The sequence below is a fragment of the Canis lupus genome, chromosome 33, assembly GCF_003254725.2.
Source record: "Canis lupus dingo isolate Sandy chromosome 33, ASM325472v2, whole genome shotgun sequence".
Classification (NCBI taxonomy): Eukaryota; Metazoa; Chordata; class Mammalia; order Carnivora; family Canidae; genus Canis; species Canis lupus.
The window spans coordinates 20,650,266-20,665,703 of NC_064275.1; the positions used below are offsets into that span (position 1 = coordinate 20,650,266).

Genomic DNA, 15,438 nt, shown 5'->3' on the forward strand with positions numbered 1-15,438 from the left:
ATTTTGGGAGTGGATGGGGAGGAATGAAGTGTGGTATAAAGACATATACATATGAATATCATTCTTTTATACAGAGAGTGATAACTTACCTCTGTATAAGCTCTCATCCATTTCTACCTTATAATTCTGTGAAAAGACAAAATCCTCTTATCTTTGTGCCATACACATGGTATGACACAAAACCATTCTCCTATTTTTGTGTCATACACATGGTAGCAGGTTTGCTTCCCGTATTTTTATCCAAATATTGAACATGGCCAAAGACAGACTGAGAGAATCCTTCAATGCTGTCAATCAGTATTTCTCTGGCATGATCATCCAATTAACCAAAAAAATCTAGCTCATTAATAGACTGATAATCTGTTCATATGTCTATCAGGAGAAACTTGTCAAAATACAGATACTCAGAGTAAATGGCATTTCCCTAATCTACCAGCCCAGATTTTTGTTTGTTTTAAAGAAATATATTTCTACTTAAAAATAAAATCTTTAAGAAAAGAAGAGAAAGAAAGAAAAAGAAAGAAAGAAAGAAAGAAAGAAAGAAAGAAAGAAAGAAAGAAAGAAAGAAAGAAAGAAAAAGAAAGAAAGAAGGCTATTTACCATGTAACAGTATGTTCCCAGGGAACCTATGTTGGCTCTTAGTGGTCACTGCTTCCTTTTTAAAATGTTCTATTACTTAGGCTTTTGTTGCTGTTATTGATTTAGTATCATTTTCTCCTTTTAACCAGGACAATATTGTATGTCACCAATAATGTGAAATGGTTTCTGTTTTCTACAGGGCTTCAAATGTTAGCAATAGTAGGTCTATAATCATACTACCAAGTTGTTTTAGTGCATCTGAGTCTTACACCTGAACTTATTTCTATTATTCTAATCATTTCTTTACTTGCCTTGAATCTTTAATATTGAAAAGGGCATAAAAGCATAATTATGGTATTTTTACTTGATAAACAAATTGAAGTTTAATTAAAATTCTTATTCTTCTCCTTCAGTGGCCAGTCTCATTTGCAGCAAGCATGCTTTTTACCAGATGACAATATCTCTTGATTTAGGATGAAAGAAAATGGAAGTCTAGCTTAGAACTGAGTTCAGAAATATGAAGAATTAATTTTACATTTTTAAAAGTTATTTCTCGCTTAACTAATACGCCATTAGTGTCCATCCTATAATCCAAATAGAAGCAATGTTATACAATCTTATTTTACTCCTTAGGGATTATTATGTATGTTAACCAAGATAGAATAGAAACAAGAAACATTAAGTCTAATTTCATGATTCAACAAAGAGTATATAAATCTGAAAAAAAAAAATTAAATCTTGCGGGGGGGACAGAAACATTAAGTCTGACCTTTCTTTTTTTTTTTTTTTTAATTCACTCAACAGATCTGACCTCTCTTATAGAGTAATTTTGGCACTTGCATAATGATTGATTAAAAATAAAACTACTCAAAAATTAAGAAAGATATCATATGATGCTTCCTATATATAGTACCTACTCGTATCCTTCATAACCTGGAAAATTTAGTTTTCTGCAATAAGCTTCTCCGTATTGGTGCATCAAATTAAATTAGATTCCTATTAAAGTATATACTATAACCCAAGTTCACAATAATATTCTGATTCATATTGAGTATATGTATATTTATTGTACATATAAAAAGCATATATATGCTTTTGATTTTTATATATTATTGTTGATATATGCAAAAGAAACTAAAAAATTAAGTCTTGTGTTCAAATAGATCTGCACAATGTAATTAAGCATATTTATGATGTAATTTGTTTATCATAACAGATTCTATTAAGTATATACTTTTATTTTCAGAATAAGTTTGGAGTCACTTTATTTCTATACAAGTATCAAGGTATTAATGCAAAAATGTTTTTAAGTTCCCTATACCATGACATTTATAACATAATGTAGGAGTTGTTCTTTTTTTTTAATTTGAGCATATCACCATTCCACTTATGACATCACACATTTCTTTTAATGAACTCAACCATATTCAACGACAGATCAACATCTTTGCTTAAGAGGTAAGTAGGAATTACTCTCTCGGAGTTAAAACAATAAAAATTAATTCCCAACTTTCTAGAGTTAAGGTTTTGTGGAACTAAAGCCTAAGTCCCTTGGCATTCAATCTAGAAGTTTATCTGATCTAGTGATATTCTATAGACTTTAGGCAGTTCCTTGAGGTGCTAATGATATTAGATATTAGCTCACTGTATCCAAGTCACAAAAGAAAGACAGAAGAGGGGCACCAGGGTGGCTCCGTGGTTTGAACATCCACCTCTAGGTATGGACTCAAGTCACTATCTCAGAATCATGCTCTGCTGGGCTCTGTGCTCAGTGGGGAATCTGCTTGAGCTTCTCTCTCTCACTTCCTCTCTGTGCTTCCCCTCCCCACTCACATGCTCTCTTTCTCTCTCTCAAATAAATAAATAAATATTTTTAAAATGCTTTAAAAAATGGTAGAGGCATAATGGTCAGAAAGAAAGTCAAAGAAAGATACATCTGCTAAGTTAATGATTCTGCGATATAAAATGCTGATCTTAAGATATGCTCATACAATTACAGCATGAACATGTGTTAAGATGACAGCAATCTTGGTTATCTCAAGACAAAGATCAGCCACAAATTGACAATCATATGTGATTCAAGTCCCATGAAACAAACAAGTCTGATATATGTCCTAGAGTGAAATATAACTGAAGCAGCACAAAAATTAGAAATTAGTAAACCAAGTAATTTTCCCAATCAGTATCTTCACATGTATACATTTGTCTATGCATGGTTTTTAGTGCTGAACTACATGACTTTCATTTTAGCTATACTATTCCTAGCAGAGAAGTGTGGCAAGTAGTAGCATGACTAAAGCATTATGTTAGAAAAGATATTAGTAACTTCTGATAACTTCAAAATATAGAAATTCAATAGAGAAATGCATCACTAAAAATTATAATGGAATAAATATAATAATGCATTACTGTATGAGAAGCTGTGTTTCATTTTCCTCAGAGTTACAGGCTTTTCCTCTGACCTCATCTAAATAATGCCTTTGTGCATTATGACAAAATATACAGAGAATCTGAGATTATTAAAAAGTCCACTGTACGTTCAAGTTTGAATTTCTCCAGCAGCAAGTAAAGAGCTCAACACTGCAAAACCCAAGTAGGCATCATTGTTCAGTGTGAATAATTACTTCAAGTCAAATGAGTGCAAATGATCTGTACTTTGTCTCATTTCACAAAGAAGTAGAACAGATGAGGTGAAACTACCTGATGCACAACAATCCTGCCTGCCAACCATAAATAACTCCCAAATCCTCAACTTAGTTCCGGAAAGTTCACAGCCATCTTTCAGGGAGAAAGCCTCAGCAGCTCTCAGAAGGTTTATTCCTTCTCTTGAGCTACCTGCGATTCTGAGTTCTTCACAGACATTGGACATGACACACCAGAAGCACTGAGTGACTCCTAATTTTGTCAAAAGCTCATCCATCAGTGAATGGAGCACACTTTGGGCACATGTGACTAAAGTTTTGAGTTCTCCTAAAATGCTCTCCTATGCCTTCCACATGCCCTAGAAAGCTGTGCTTAAAAAGAGTATCTACAATGGGAAATGTTGAAATGTTTTAGCCAAACCCCTTATCCCCTCAACCACCGATCAGAAAATAATCTAACTCTGATTTTGCTACTTTACCTTCTTCAACCACACATTTATAATTTCTCTAGTAGTGGCTGGTTTTACCATTAACATATCTTGCTTCATCCCTGTCTCCTTCAAACTTATTTCCTCTTCCATAAACCAATTTCTCATATGCTTGCTTTACAGTAAGACTACCTCTTTCTGTTTAATTTGGTAAGTGAATATTTATCTGAGCACCTATAGGTGTTAAGCTAATTTTTTAGATGGAAAGTTAAAGTAGATGAGATGCCTGTCTTTGAAGGACTGATAATACATTTGAGGCAAGACAAGAGCGACTCTAAAGTGTACTAAATGCTCAACTGAGGTATGTATAAACCCAGCAATCCCACTTCCGGACATATATTAGAAGGAAATCAGTATCTTAAAGAGGTATCTGTACTCCCATGTTCACTGCATCATTATTCACAATAGCCAAGATACGGAAACAACCCAAGCATTCACTGATGAATGAATCGATAAAGAAAACATGTGATGGGGATCCCTGGGTGGTGCAGCGGTTTAGCGCCTGCCTTTGGCCCAGGGCGCGATCCTGGAGACCCAGGATCGAATCCCACGTCGGGCTCCCGGTGCATGGAGCCTGCTTCTCCCTCTGCCTATGTCTCTGCCTCTCTCTCTCTGTGTGTGTGTGACTATCATAAATAAATAAAAAATTTTAAAAAATTAAAAAAAAAACATGTGATGTATCTATATCTAGCTATATCTATATATCTATATATCATATCTCTTTCTCTTTCTCTCTCACTCTATCCCTTCCTCCCACACACAATGGAATATTACTTAGTCATAAAAATTGTTTAAATCTTGCCATTTGCAACAGCCTGCCATTTGCAACCTGGGGGGCATCATGCTAAATGAAAAAAAGCTAGACAAAGACAAACATTGTATAATCTCAATTATACATGGAACCTAAAAAAGGTCTAAGTCATAAAAACAGAATAGAGTGGTAGGGGCTGGAGGGTGGTGGAAATAGAGAAATGTTGGTCAAAGGGTAGACTTTCAGTTATAAGATGAATATATTCCAGAGAGCTAATAAACTTCATGGTGATAATGGTTCATAATGCTGCACTGTGCATGTGAAATTTGCATGGAGAGTAGATCCTGGGTGTTCTTATCACACAGAAAGGAAGGTAGCTAAGTCAAGTGATAAATGTGTTAATTAACTTCATTGTAGTCATCATTTTATAATGTATATGTATATCAAATCATCACACTGTACAGATTAAATATATAAAAATTTTATTTATCAATTATACCTCAGTAAAGCTAAAAGGGAACAAAGATATGCAGAAAGTCTATCACCAATAATAGAGTACTTAGCACAGTCTGAGAGAATAAGAGAAGATTCCTGAATGAGACATCACCAAAACTAGACTTGAGCCTAGAAGAAGCAACACAGATGTAACTTAGCAAAGAAATGCAATGGGAAAGGGTGGAGGGGAGAAAGAGAAGGTTCCAGGCAGAGAGAGTTTCATGGTCAAAGGTAAGAAACAGCACCATGTGTGTACACACATTCACATGCTCATGAACAGAGAATTTAAGTGATTCTGAATTAGTAGATGCAATGAAGTAGCAGGGCATGGGGAGCTATCCAAGGTAAGGACCTTTGACTTTTATATTGTAGATGAGAAGGCTTTGAAGGATCTGGGAATACTTCTAGATTGATACTGGAAAACAACAGACCTGGGGAAAAAAAGAAAGAAAACAATAGCCCTGGGATAGTCAGATGAGGTCAGGTCCATAATTCTACCAACTACATGGGGTCTCAAAGAACTAAGTAGAACAAAGATGTAATCTAGCAAAGTTGCCTAAGTCAGGGAGAAGCAAGTAGTGTCAATTCTTACCTCATTTCAGACTTCTGTCTCTATCTTTTCCCTGCCTATCTAGACCAGGTTTCATGATCCTGAACAAGTTTTAAAAGATGGAGTTCAGCGCTCTGAGAGATATCTTTGTGTTACCCCCCTTGGTTATAAAAGCTTTGATACAGAGATTTACTTGTATCCTTGACCAAGTTAGCTATTCTTAGTAGTATGTCTGGGCTGTAAGTCCCTTATTACTGAGGGCAGAGCCCTCAGTATCTGTATAAGCCAGTCCTTATCCCATGGACTCTGTTCTTCTCTGACTTGGCTCTGCCTTGTGACATAGTCTCTATACGAGCTACAGACCTCCCTGTGTCAACTGCTTGCCTACCTATAGGGCTCACTGGGAGTTGCTAACCTGTTATCTTCCCCTTACTGTGCTTACTGTGCTCTGTGGTGTAACATGTTGGACCTCCCTTGGCTCATCTGCTAAGAAAGCTTCATGAAACCTTGTTCTTCATGACACACAAGCACCCCCCTAAGCACTGGTAGCAGAACCTATCATCCAGTGCTTCCACCATCCCAGGAGACTGGTCTATATCTATGTCCAGTTCCTCCCAGTGACCATCAGCCCTCCTGTTAGCCCAAAATAAATTCTGTACAAATTAGAAAATAAATTCTATCTTCCTCAAAGAATTTTAAGTATAATTTAAAATGACTACAATGTTTAGAGTACTGCTTGGGGTTATATAAAGGATAGTCTACAAACTGAAAGCAGAGCCTTTGCACCATGATCTCATTGTACAGTCATCCTGATCAGGGTCTCTACGAGGGACAAGTAATAGGAAACTTAACCAGGTAGAAAGTTAAAAGGAACAATAAGGTGGTAGTAGGGTTGAGGAACCCAAGTGAAGTACTGGAGTAAAGAGTCAAGAATTCAGATAAGAAATATAAGTAACAGGCAGAGCAACAGAAGCAAAAAGGAAAACAAAACAAAACTTAAAAAAAAAAGTTATGTAGGTTCTGCCAAGAACAAGACTGGCTTTGCCAATATGGTAAGATTGAAGCTTTAAGTGAAGAAAAAAGCCTATCTGGTTAAGACAGGTGATAGCAGACATGTAAACAATAACGTATTTACTGAAAACTTCTTTGGCCAGCACTAGCTGAAGGATCATTCATAGGAAAGCTCAACTTTGATTTTCAGGGATGAGAGAGAAAAGAGAAGAGGAAGAAGAGAGGAGAGGAGAAGGGATAAGAGAGAGAGAAAGAATGGAAGAGAAGGGTAGAAAAAGGAAGAGGACAAAGGAGGAGGCGAGTGGAGGGAGGGGGAAGGATAGGGACTGGAGGAGAAGAAGAAGAGACGATAGGGAAAAAAGGGAAGGACAAGGACACTTCTGGCATAATTTTAAACAGCACAGAATGAGACTGCATGAAAACCAGGAAGATAACTTGAAGGATTGCTGAATGAGAAACAGAAGACATGAATTCGAGTTCTAAAAATCACTCAAATATTTAAACAACCAACTAAATTTTTCTTTCCTCAGTTACATGACTTTATTATTGTTTTTTAAAAGATTTTATTTATTCATGAGAGACACGGAGAGAGAGGCAGAAATATAGGCAGAGGGAGAAGCAGGCTCCCTGCAGGGAGCCCAATGTGGAACTTGATCCCAGGACCTGGGGATCATGACCTGAGCCAAAGGCAGATGTTTAACCCCTCAACCAACTGAGCCACCTAGACACCCCCTCAGTTGTATCACTTTAAAATGAGATGGTAGGAGGCACCTACCATCAATCTGTTCAGCACAGGACTTCAGTCATGATCTTAGGTCATGATCTCAGTGAAGAGTCTGCATCACCTAGCCCCCTCCTTCTGCCCCATACTCCGACCTGTACAGACTCCTGTACAGGGAGGGAGTCTATTAATTAATTAATAGAGACCACCCAATCTCCAGAGCCTTTCCTACCCGAGACTTCTACAAGTTTATCCTACAGTAATTAACAAAATCTGAAGCAAAGTGTTTTCTTTTGTTAAGGTTAATCACTCATTAACTTCAGATTATGTTTTGATTACAAGTGGCTACAAAAGTGTTCACTCACCCAGCACTCCTGATAAGAAACTCAACTATATTCTAAGATACATGTAACTTCAAATGCCCTTAGGGGGGAAAATGATACACAGAGCCAATGACTATCCTTGACCAAGAAATAAAAACAAAAAGCTCATTTTATCAAATTTCCTAATGTTCTAAAAGCTTTTTCTTACTGTGAATATTATGACAATAATCTTACTAAGAGCTTATATTTTATGCCATCTTATAATTTATACAGCACTCCAATATATACTGGGTCACTTGATCATCACAAAAATAGTTTGTGTAGTAGGCCAAGTGATTGATGATTATTCTCATTTAATAGATTGGATTATTTCATGATATTTAGATCTAAGTCTTCTGACTACTTGTTAAGCATTCTAAACTTATTATACCCTTGACAGTCTTTACCTATGCACAAAGACTTGATCCTACGTTTCAGCTAAAGATTGATCACCATGTAAAATAGAGATGAAGTCCACAAACATGTAACTTTCATCTTGTAAATCATATATCTGTGTATATGGCAACATAAATGCACACAATTAAGCCTGTTTGAATAAGTTATCACTGAAGACGTTTTCTTGCCTAAATATTATCTCTTTTATCTCTTAGAGATAGAACTGAAAAAAACCATACTAAAACTGTTCTGTGTCTTGCCTAATACCAATGAAAATGAGAACACAAGACAATAATCTTTAAAAAACCCAAGCTTTAATGATCTTTCAATAGATAGTATATAAATTGGATCCATATTAAGATAAAGTCACTACATTTTCCATGACATTGTGCTATGGGATTGTGTGGTAAAGAAATAGATCTATGATGGTCTCATTCTTTTGTCCCAATTGAACTTGTACATCTTTGCTGTTGACATAGTTCCCAAGCCATACAATATGACTTCAATTTTTTACTATATCTATTAAGTACTGACCCAAAGGTGTTTTATAAGAGATTCCTCAACTAGTAAAGTAATGGTTCTAACTCTATGTACACATCAGAATCAATTAAAAAAAAAGAAAAAGAAAAACCTATGCCCAGCCCTACTCTAAACTAATTAAATAAGAATTTCTGAAAGCAGAGATTATGTGGCTTCAGTATTTTTTGAAAGGTCTCCCCTTGACTGTAATAGGCAGCCACGGTTGTGATCCATCTAAAGCACTGCTTCTCTACCTTTCAGATGTTTATGAATCATTTGAGGATCTTGTAAAATCCCTGAGATTTGGGATTTTAAAAAGAGACTGTGTGATATCTAAAATACTCATCTGCAGAACACACTTGTTATAGCAAGAGTCAATTCTCAAAAGTGTGGCCTCGTCCTGCAGCATTAGCAACATCAAGAACTTGCTAGAAATGCATATCTCAGACCCCACCGGAGACCTACTGAATCAGAAACTCTGAAGGTAGAAGCCAACCAATTTATGTTCTGATAAGCACTCCTGATATACCTTCCGATACACCTTCAAGTTTGAGAAACACTGGTCTAAGCAAAAGAGCTGCCCAAAGTCCGAACAACTGGCTGAATGTGGTTGGAAAATGACTAATATATTTATGCTTATGTAGAAGTTTACAATTGGACAAACTTCCCTACTTTACCTCTTCTGAGCTTCTTCAAACAACCCTGTAAAGTAACTAGAGTAACTAAAATAGGCAGTTTCAGCATTTTATAAATTAAACTGAAGCTCAAAAATTTAAGGGATTTGTTCAAAGTCATGTAGCATGCAAGGATAGATCCAAAATTAGAGTCTAGGTCTTCTAAGTCTTATAAACTAACAAGCAGGACATTCCAAAAACAGGGCAAATGGCTGTAAGCCTAAGTAACAGCCTGAAGAGAAGGGCTCTCTAAGGTTCAAGTGATGACAGCAAAGGGGACCAGCACACGGTTAGGTAACTTCCTATCACGGGAGTTATATACATTTGTACCTGGGGCTCTCAAAGACCACAGCAAAATATGCACTAATCCTCTTTTTGCCTGAGTTTGCTATTATGTAGAACCAGCTTCAAGAAACACAAATGTTTAACCTTCCCCAACTGATTTAGTAGATAAGTCAGTCACCTTTGGTTGTTCACTCCACAATTCTGCAGATAATTCATTAAAGTCAGATGACATAGAACAGAAAAATGACCATAATATGTGGGGTGTGTGTATATATACTTAGGTGTTTCATACTTATAAAAACACAAATTATCACAATTTGTATTTGTCACATGAGACTGGGCTGCACTCTTCTGTCCCTAAGTAACAACAAATGATACAATGCACAGGTACATCAACATTAAAAAGTGTATCTAATATGCCATATTCCTGGACAATATACAGTGTGCTATACTCGACCATTTACTAATATGTTTGATAAAGGATTCAATGTGAAATGCAGGGTCCTTTAAGTATCAGTAATAACCAATAAATGTTGATTAGTGACTTAGCCAGAGAAAGAAAACTTCATAATTGCCACAGACGTTCCCCAAAGACCCATGCCCACAAAGTTTGTTTTCAAATAGTGATTTACAAGTGGTAGAAAAATCACATATTGTGTCAGGAGTATGTTTGAGTGTTGACACTTTCTTTGTAAATGTAGGCGTTCCAGATGCCTTATAGAAGAGAAGCCATTTTTCCCTTGAAATTTGCACAACATTTTCACATTGCACTGTCAAATACTCAAATCTCTTGTGTTGTTTCCACTTTTTCCCCTAGAGTAAAAACAAGGGAATGAGGACCTAGAATTCGAAAAAATTAAAAGCTTAGGGCCATGTTAAATTTAGACACTTAGGGGAACCCTGGGTGGCTCAGCGGTTTAGCGCCTGCCTTGGGCCCAGGGCGTGATCCTTGAGTCCCAGGATCAAGTCCCGCATCGGGCTCCCTGCATAGAGCCTGCTTCTCCCTCTGCTTGTGTCTCTGCCTCTCTCTCTCTCTGTGTCTCTCATGAATAAATAAATAAAATCTTAAAAAAAAAAAGAAACCTTTCTTTAATAAATAAATAAATAAATTTACACAATTTCTTACACCTACCACTTATCAAGTATATTTACATTTAAATGAGAAAAATGTTATCACCATAAAAAGTATTATAATATCTTGCAAACATCAAGCAGGGTCAGCATTGTAAAATAATAAAATTGCAAAAATAAATAAATAAATAAAATTGCAATACCTCAAATTTAAAATGTTTAAAATCACAATAGAATGAAACCCTAGCATTTTATCATATATGCAGTTATACAATATGTACAAATATGCATAAAATGTAATTTTTACAAAGTTACCTTTTGAACAGATACATTAGGATCAATTACTTTATCATTATCTTTCTATACATATGTTGATATTAAAGATATCGTCAATGGGATTGGTAAAAATGAAATTTTGCAGGCTAGATTAGAACACTACCTTTTCCATTTTTCCTTTGACTTATCAAAAAAGCCATACGATTTCAACCTGCCAAGCATAACCAGGAGGTGAATCTTGTTGGGAGCATGTGTGCAAGAGTAGAAAGTTAGAAAAACCAGTGTTAGAAATGTGTCTAGTAACTGATGAACTCATACACTTCTTGGGGGTGACAGGCAGGTGGGCTCTGATCAGAAAAATACCTGAAACATTCCATAAGTCAAGTCCTATGAGTACGTCTTACACTTTACTGCACACACAAATATAAATGCAGTTTCTGGTTTAATATCTAGGAAGGAACCCATGTAACTGCTGCTGCTGCCACTTGTCTGTGGATCATACCTTGATTCTATGTCTTTAAGATAGAAGATGGAAAATAAAATCTTAAAAAAACAATAAGATAGAAGATGGTGTGTGGTTTCCTTTAGCCTTTAAAGATCTCATAGAGAACCTCTGAAGATCTAGATTTTTGTCTGGGAAACAACAGGGTTAGGTTCATATAAAGGAGAGTATTTCTCTATCTAGTTCTGTCACTTTCATTCTATAGTCTTTTATTGTTTTCCCCCAAAAAAGATAGAAAGTACCAAACAAGACCCCAAGACTAGTATATCATAATTATACAAAAAGAAGCATCAGTTCCCAAAAGATACACCTTTTTTTTCAAGGCAGTAAAGGGAAATGTCTGGAGGACAGTCAACCAAACTCCTGCCACTGGACCACCACAATTACAAACCTTCCTTGTCTCCTGTTGCTATTTCAGAGTATTCAGGGCCACAGAATCACTGAGAGGGTTTTTTTTTCTCCTTGCCATTTCACTTTCTCAGTGCCAAACATCTACTGTGGCTTCCAATGAATCGAGTTCTCTTTTTCCTCTCCTCCCCTGGAAGCTCATGCTCCCAGTAAATTGTCACAAATAAAGTAGAAGCAAGCCTTTCCCGGGCTAGACTTGTAAACAGAAAGCAAGAAAACCATTCTTCACCGGGAAACTGACCCACAAAGCTTACTGGGCTCAGTTAAAGAGATTGAGAAGAAGGTCAGCTACGAAAACAAAGGGAACTCTCTCCATAGTTACTTCTGATAGAGCTCCACCACCCAGAAATAAAAGCCTTGTCCAAGGCAAAGGAAATAAAAAAAAAAAAAAAAAAAGAGGGCACATTAGGTGAGGTCTGAAAAAGCAATGGACTCTCACAGGTGACTTCTCTGCATGGTTCTGTTTGTCTATCTTCTCTTTCCTAGTGAATAACTGCTTCTATATTTATTCTCATTTCTCACTACCCCCATTTCCACCCCATAATGCCTCCCAAAGTGTAATGCTTAAAAACTCCATTTCCTTTAAGCCAGAGACACACAGAAGCACATCGATATCCTACGTAGACATTTATGCAGTTACACACCTCTCATAGACACAGACTCTATGCACATGCTATACAAAAACAAGAATATCCTCTTTCTTTTGAGTTACCATTTAGATGTTTCCCTAACTCCTTAATAACTATAGCTTAAGATACAGGTGATGCTGACTTACAAAGTTCATGGACCTTTAAATAAAAACATACACATCCAGGATAGTCACTTTCCCCATATTCAGTCTCACACTCAGCGAAAAAAGTCTTTCTGAGGATACCATAAATCTATATAGAGTGCTTCACTAGTAAAGGGTTAATGACGTTAGGGAGTATGAATGTTAGCAGTTGAGATGGCATGCTTATGTGTTTGCAAAAAACATTTTCTGCATCATATCCAAATCCCTTTGCAAACAGATAAATTACTCTATAAATCTTATTACTCCATGTGGATAAATCACACATGCAGGTTTACAGGGCTGGAAAGCTGGTAGGGAAAATCTGCTTTGGATAGTAGGATCTTTGGGATTCATAATCTCTCAATGCTCAGGAAACGAAGAAAGGAGCACTTACACATAACGATTTTCTTCCTTTTTACAACCTGCAGCAACACACACACACACACACACACCAAACCACACGTACACATTCCTCTCTAACAAGGCTAGAGATCCCCAAGCAGGACACTGTGACAGCCAACCAAATTTATTTCTGAGAAAAGGAAAGAAAACTTTGCTGCTGTAGGCAGCTCTGCTAGAGAACTGCTCCCTGATGCCCCAGGGTTTATGCACTATCAGCTCCTTGCACACAGATTAGAGGTTTACTTTCTCTCGCATACTGGCATACTGTTTTTTATTGCCACAACAAGCCGTATTAACTGCATGGACAGACTGACACTGGGTCATTTCATTTGGACACAATGAGATTTTAAAAGCTCTCCAAGGAAAACATTTTCTTTCTTTCTTTCTTTCTTCTTTCTTTCTTTCTTTCTTTCTTTCTTTCTTTCTTTCTTTCTTTCTTTCTTTCCTTTCTTTCTTTCTTTCTTTCTTTCTTTTTTTCCTTTCTTTCTTTCTTTCTTTCCTTTCTTTCCTTTCTTCCTCTCTTTCGTATCTGACAGAAATTTAAGAAAGCTAGAAAAAAGGACAAGGGTATGTGCAGGAGGTGGAGGAGGGGGAGAGAGAAGAGAAACATAGGAAAAGAAGCTTGATGCTTTTTTAGAAATAAAATTATGGCTAGGTTCCATCTGAGTTTCTCCTGCTCACTGTCCCTTACAGGGGTCAAACTCCCAAGGACTGGGACTCTTCCTTTCCAAATTTCAATCCCAAATTATACTTCAGAGTTTGGCAGAGCCACACAGAGATAGGACTTTAAGGTCAATAATCAATTTGAAATATCCATTTTACGCCAGGTTAATTCTTGCCTAACCTTTGTGCTTAACGCTCCTATTCTTAAATATCAGCAATTTGGCACGTTCCTATTTTTTTTTTCCTTCTCTAGTTTCATGTGTCGATGTCTATCCGCATTCCAGAAAAGGCTCAGTAACCAACCAAAGTTCTAAGATTGATTTATTGCCCTCGATGTCAATTAGAGGGTCCTTACAGAAAGTCTCCAGTCCCAACTACTGCTGGGGCAGAGCGAGAGCCTTGATGTGCATGTATTCCTTGCTCTCTCCCTCTCTCTCTCTCTCTCACACACACACATACACACACACACAGCATAGAGAATGCAGTACTGTGTACCACTCTCTGAGAGCCGTAATTCAACAACTCGTCTTTCTCCCATTAAAGAAGCCCAACAAAACTCTTAAGTGCAAAGCATCTGAAATCACAAAAGCAGGAACACTGGCCCAAGTGCCACGAACACCATCACACCATCGGCAAAGTTGGGCTTTCTTGGTCCTAAGAAACCAAACCACATTTCGTCAACACCGCTGGTCCTCCACGGGAAACAGAATTCCCTTGAAATCTGTGGCCAGATCAGTGGGCCACTCTGTAAGAGGTGCGTGTACACGCTCAGGACACACGCACACACACAAGCCTGCAGCCTCAGAAGCTGGAGTTGAGCAAACACACACACACACACACACACACATGCACACACAAGCCTGCAGCCTCAGAAGCTGGAGTTGAGCACACACATGCACACACACACACACACACACGCACACAGGAGCCTGCAGCCTCAGAAGCTGGAGTTGAGCACACACACACATGCACACACACAGGAGCCTACAGCCTCAGAAGCTGAAGTTGAGCACATGTACAGGCACATGCACACAGGGGAGTCTGCAGCCTCAGAAGCTGGAGTTGAGCGCGCACACACACACACACACACATGCACACACGAGCCTGCAGCCTCAGAAGCTGAAGTTGAGCACACACACACACATGCACACACACTCGAGCCTGCAACCTCAGAAGCCGGAGTTGAGCACACACATGCACACACACACAGGAGCCTGCAACCTCAGAAGCTGGAGTTGCGCGCGCGCACACACACACACACACACACACACGCACACACTCGAGCCTGCAACCTCAGAAGCCGGAGTTGAGCGCACACATGCACACACGCACACGAGCCTGCAGCTCAGGCTGGAGTCGACACACACACGCTCAGAGACCCACACGCGCGCGCACACGCAGCCCCGCCGTCGCGCTCGGCAGAAAAGTTGCCCGCGAGCCCTACCTGAGGATGGCCGTGTCGCCCTGCCTCACGGTGATGTTGTCCGTGCCTCGGTTAAAGTCCACGCTGCGAACGGGCAGTCCTGTGGGGAGAAGGCAGAGCAGCCTGAGCAGGACGAGCGGCAACTGGCTGCGGGCCGGCCGGCGGGCGCCGAGCATGGTGGCCTCGCCGCGGTGCGGGCGGCGCGCGGGCTTCCCGGGCTCGGGCGGGCGGGCGGGCGGGCGGGCTGCTCCGGGCCTCCCTCGGGGACCGACAACGGCTCGCAGCCGGGCTGCGGGGTGCGCCGGGCCCCTAGGACGCGCGGCTGGGCGGCTCCCGGTGCGTGTGCGGCCGGCGCTCCCGCCCTCGCCGACCCAGTTCCCGCGCGGGCGGCCCGGAGCCGGCGCCCAGCTGCCAGCGCCCGAGCGCACAGCCACTCGGCGGCCGCCCG

At 39.0% G+C, this 15,438-nt stretch overlaps 1 protein-coding gene across 6 annotated transcripts in view; it reads right to left on the reverse strand.

Moving 5' to 3' along the window:
- Nucleotides 1-15,205, reverse strand: part of LOC112677948 (limbic system associated membrane protein) — a 639,114-nt gene extending 623,909 nt beyond the window's left edge. For 4 of the 6 annotated variants that reach the window (XM_025476809.3, XM_025476801.3, XM_025476791.3 and 1 more), the window contains exon 1: nucleotides 15,012-15,202. In XM_025476809.3, the coding sequence (XP_025332594.1) occupies nucleotides 15,012-15,166 (155 nt within the window). In that variant the 5' untranslated portion in view covers nucleotides 15,167-15,202. Of the gene's footprint in view, nucleotides 1-15,011 lie in introns of all 6 variants that reach the window. The other 2 variants (XM_025476828.3, XM_049105331.1) reach the window with 2 other exon arrangements.
- Nucleotides 15,206-15,438: the final 233 nt, after the last annotated feature.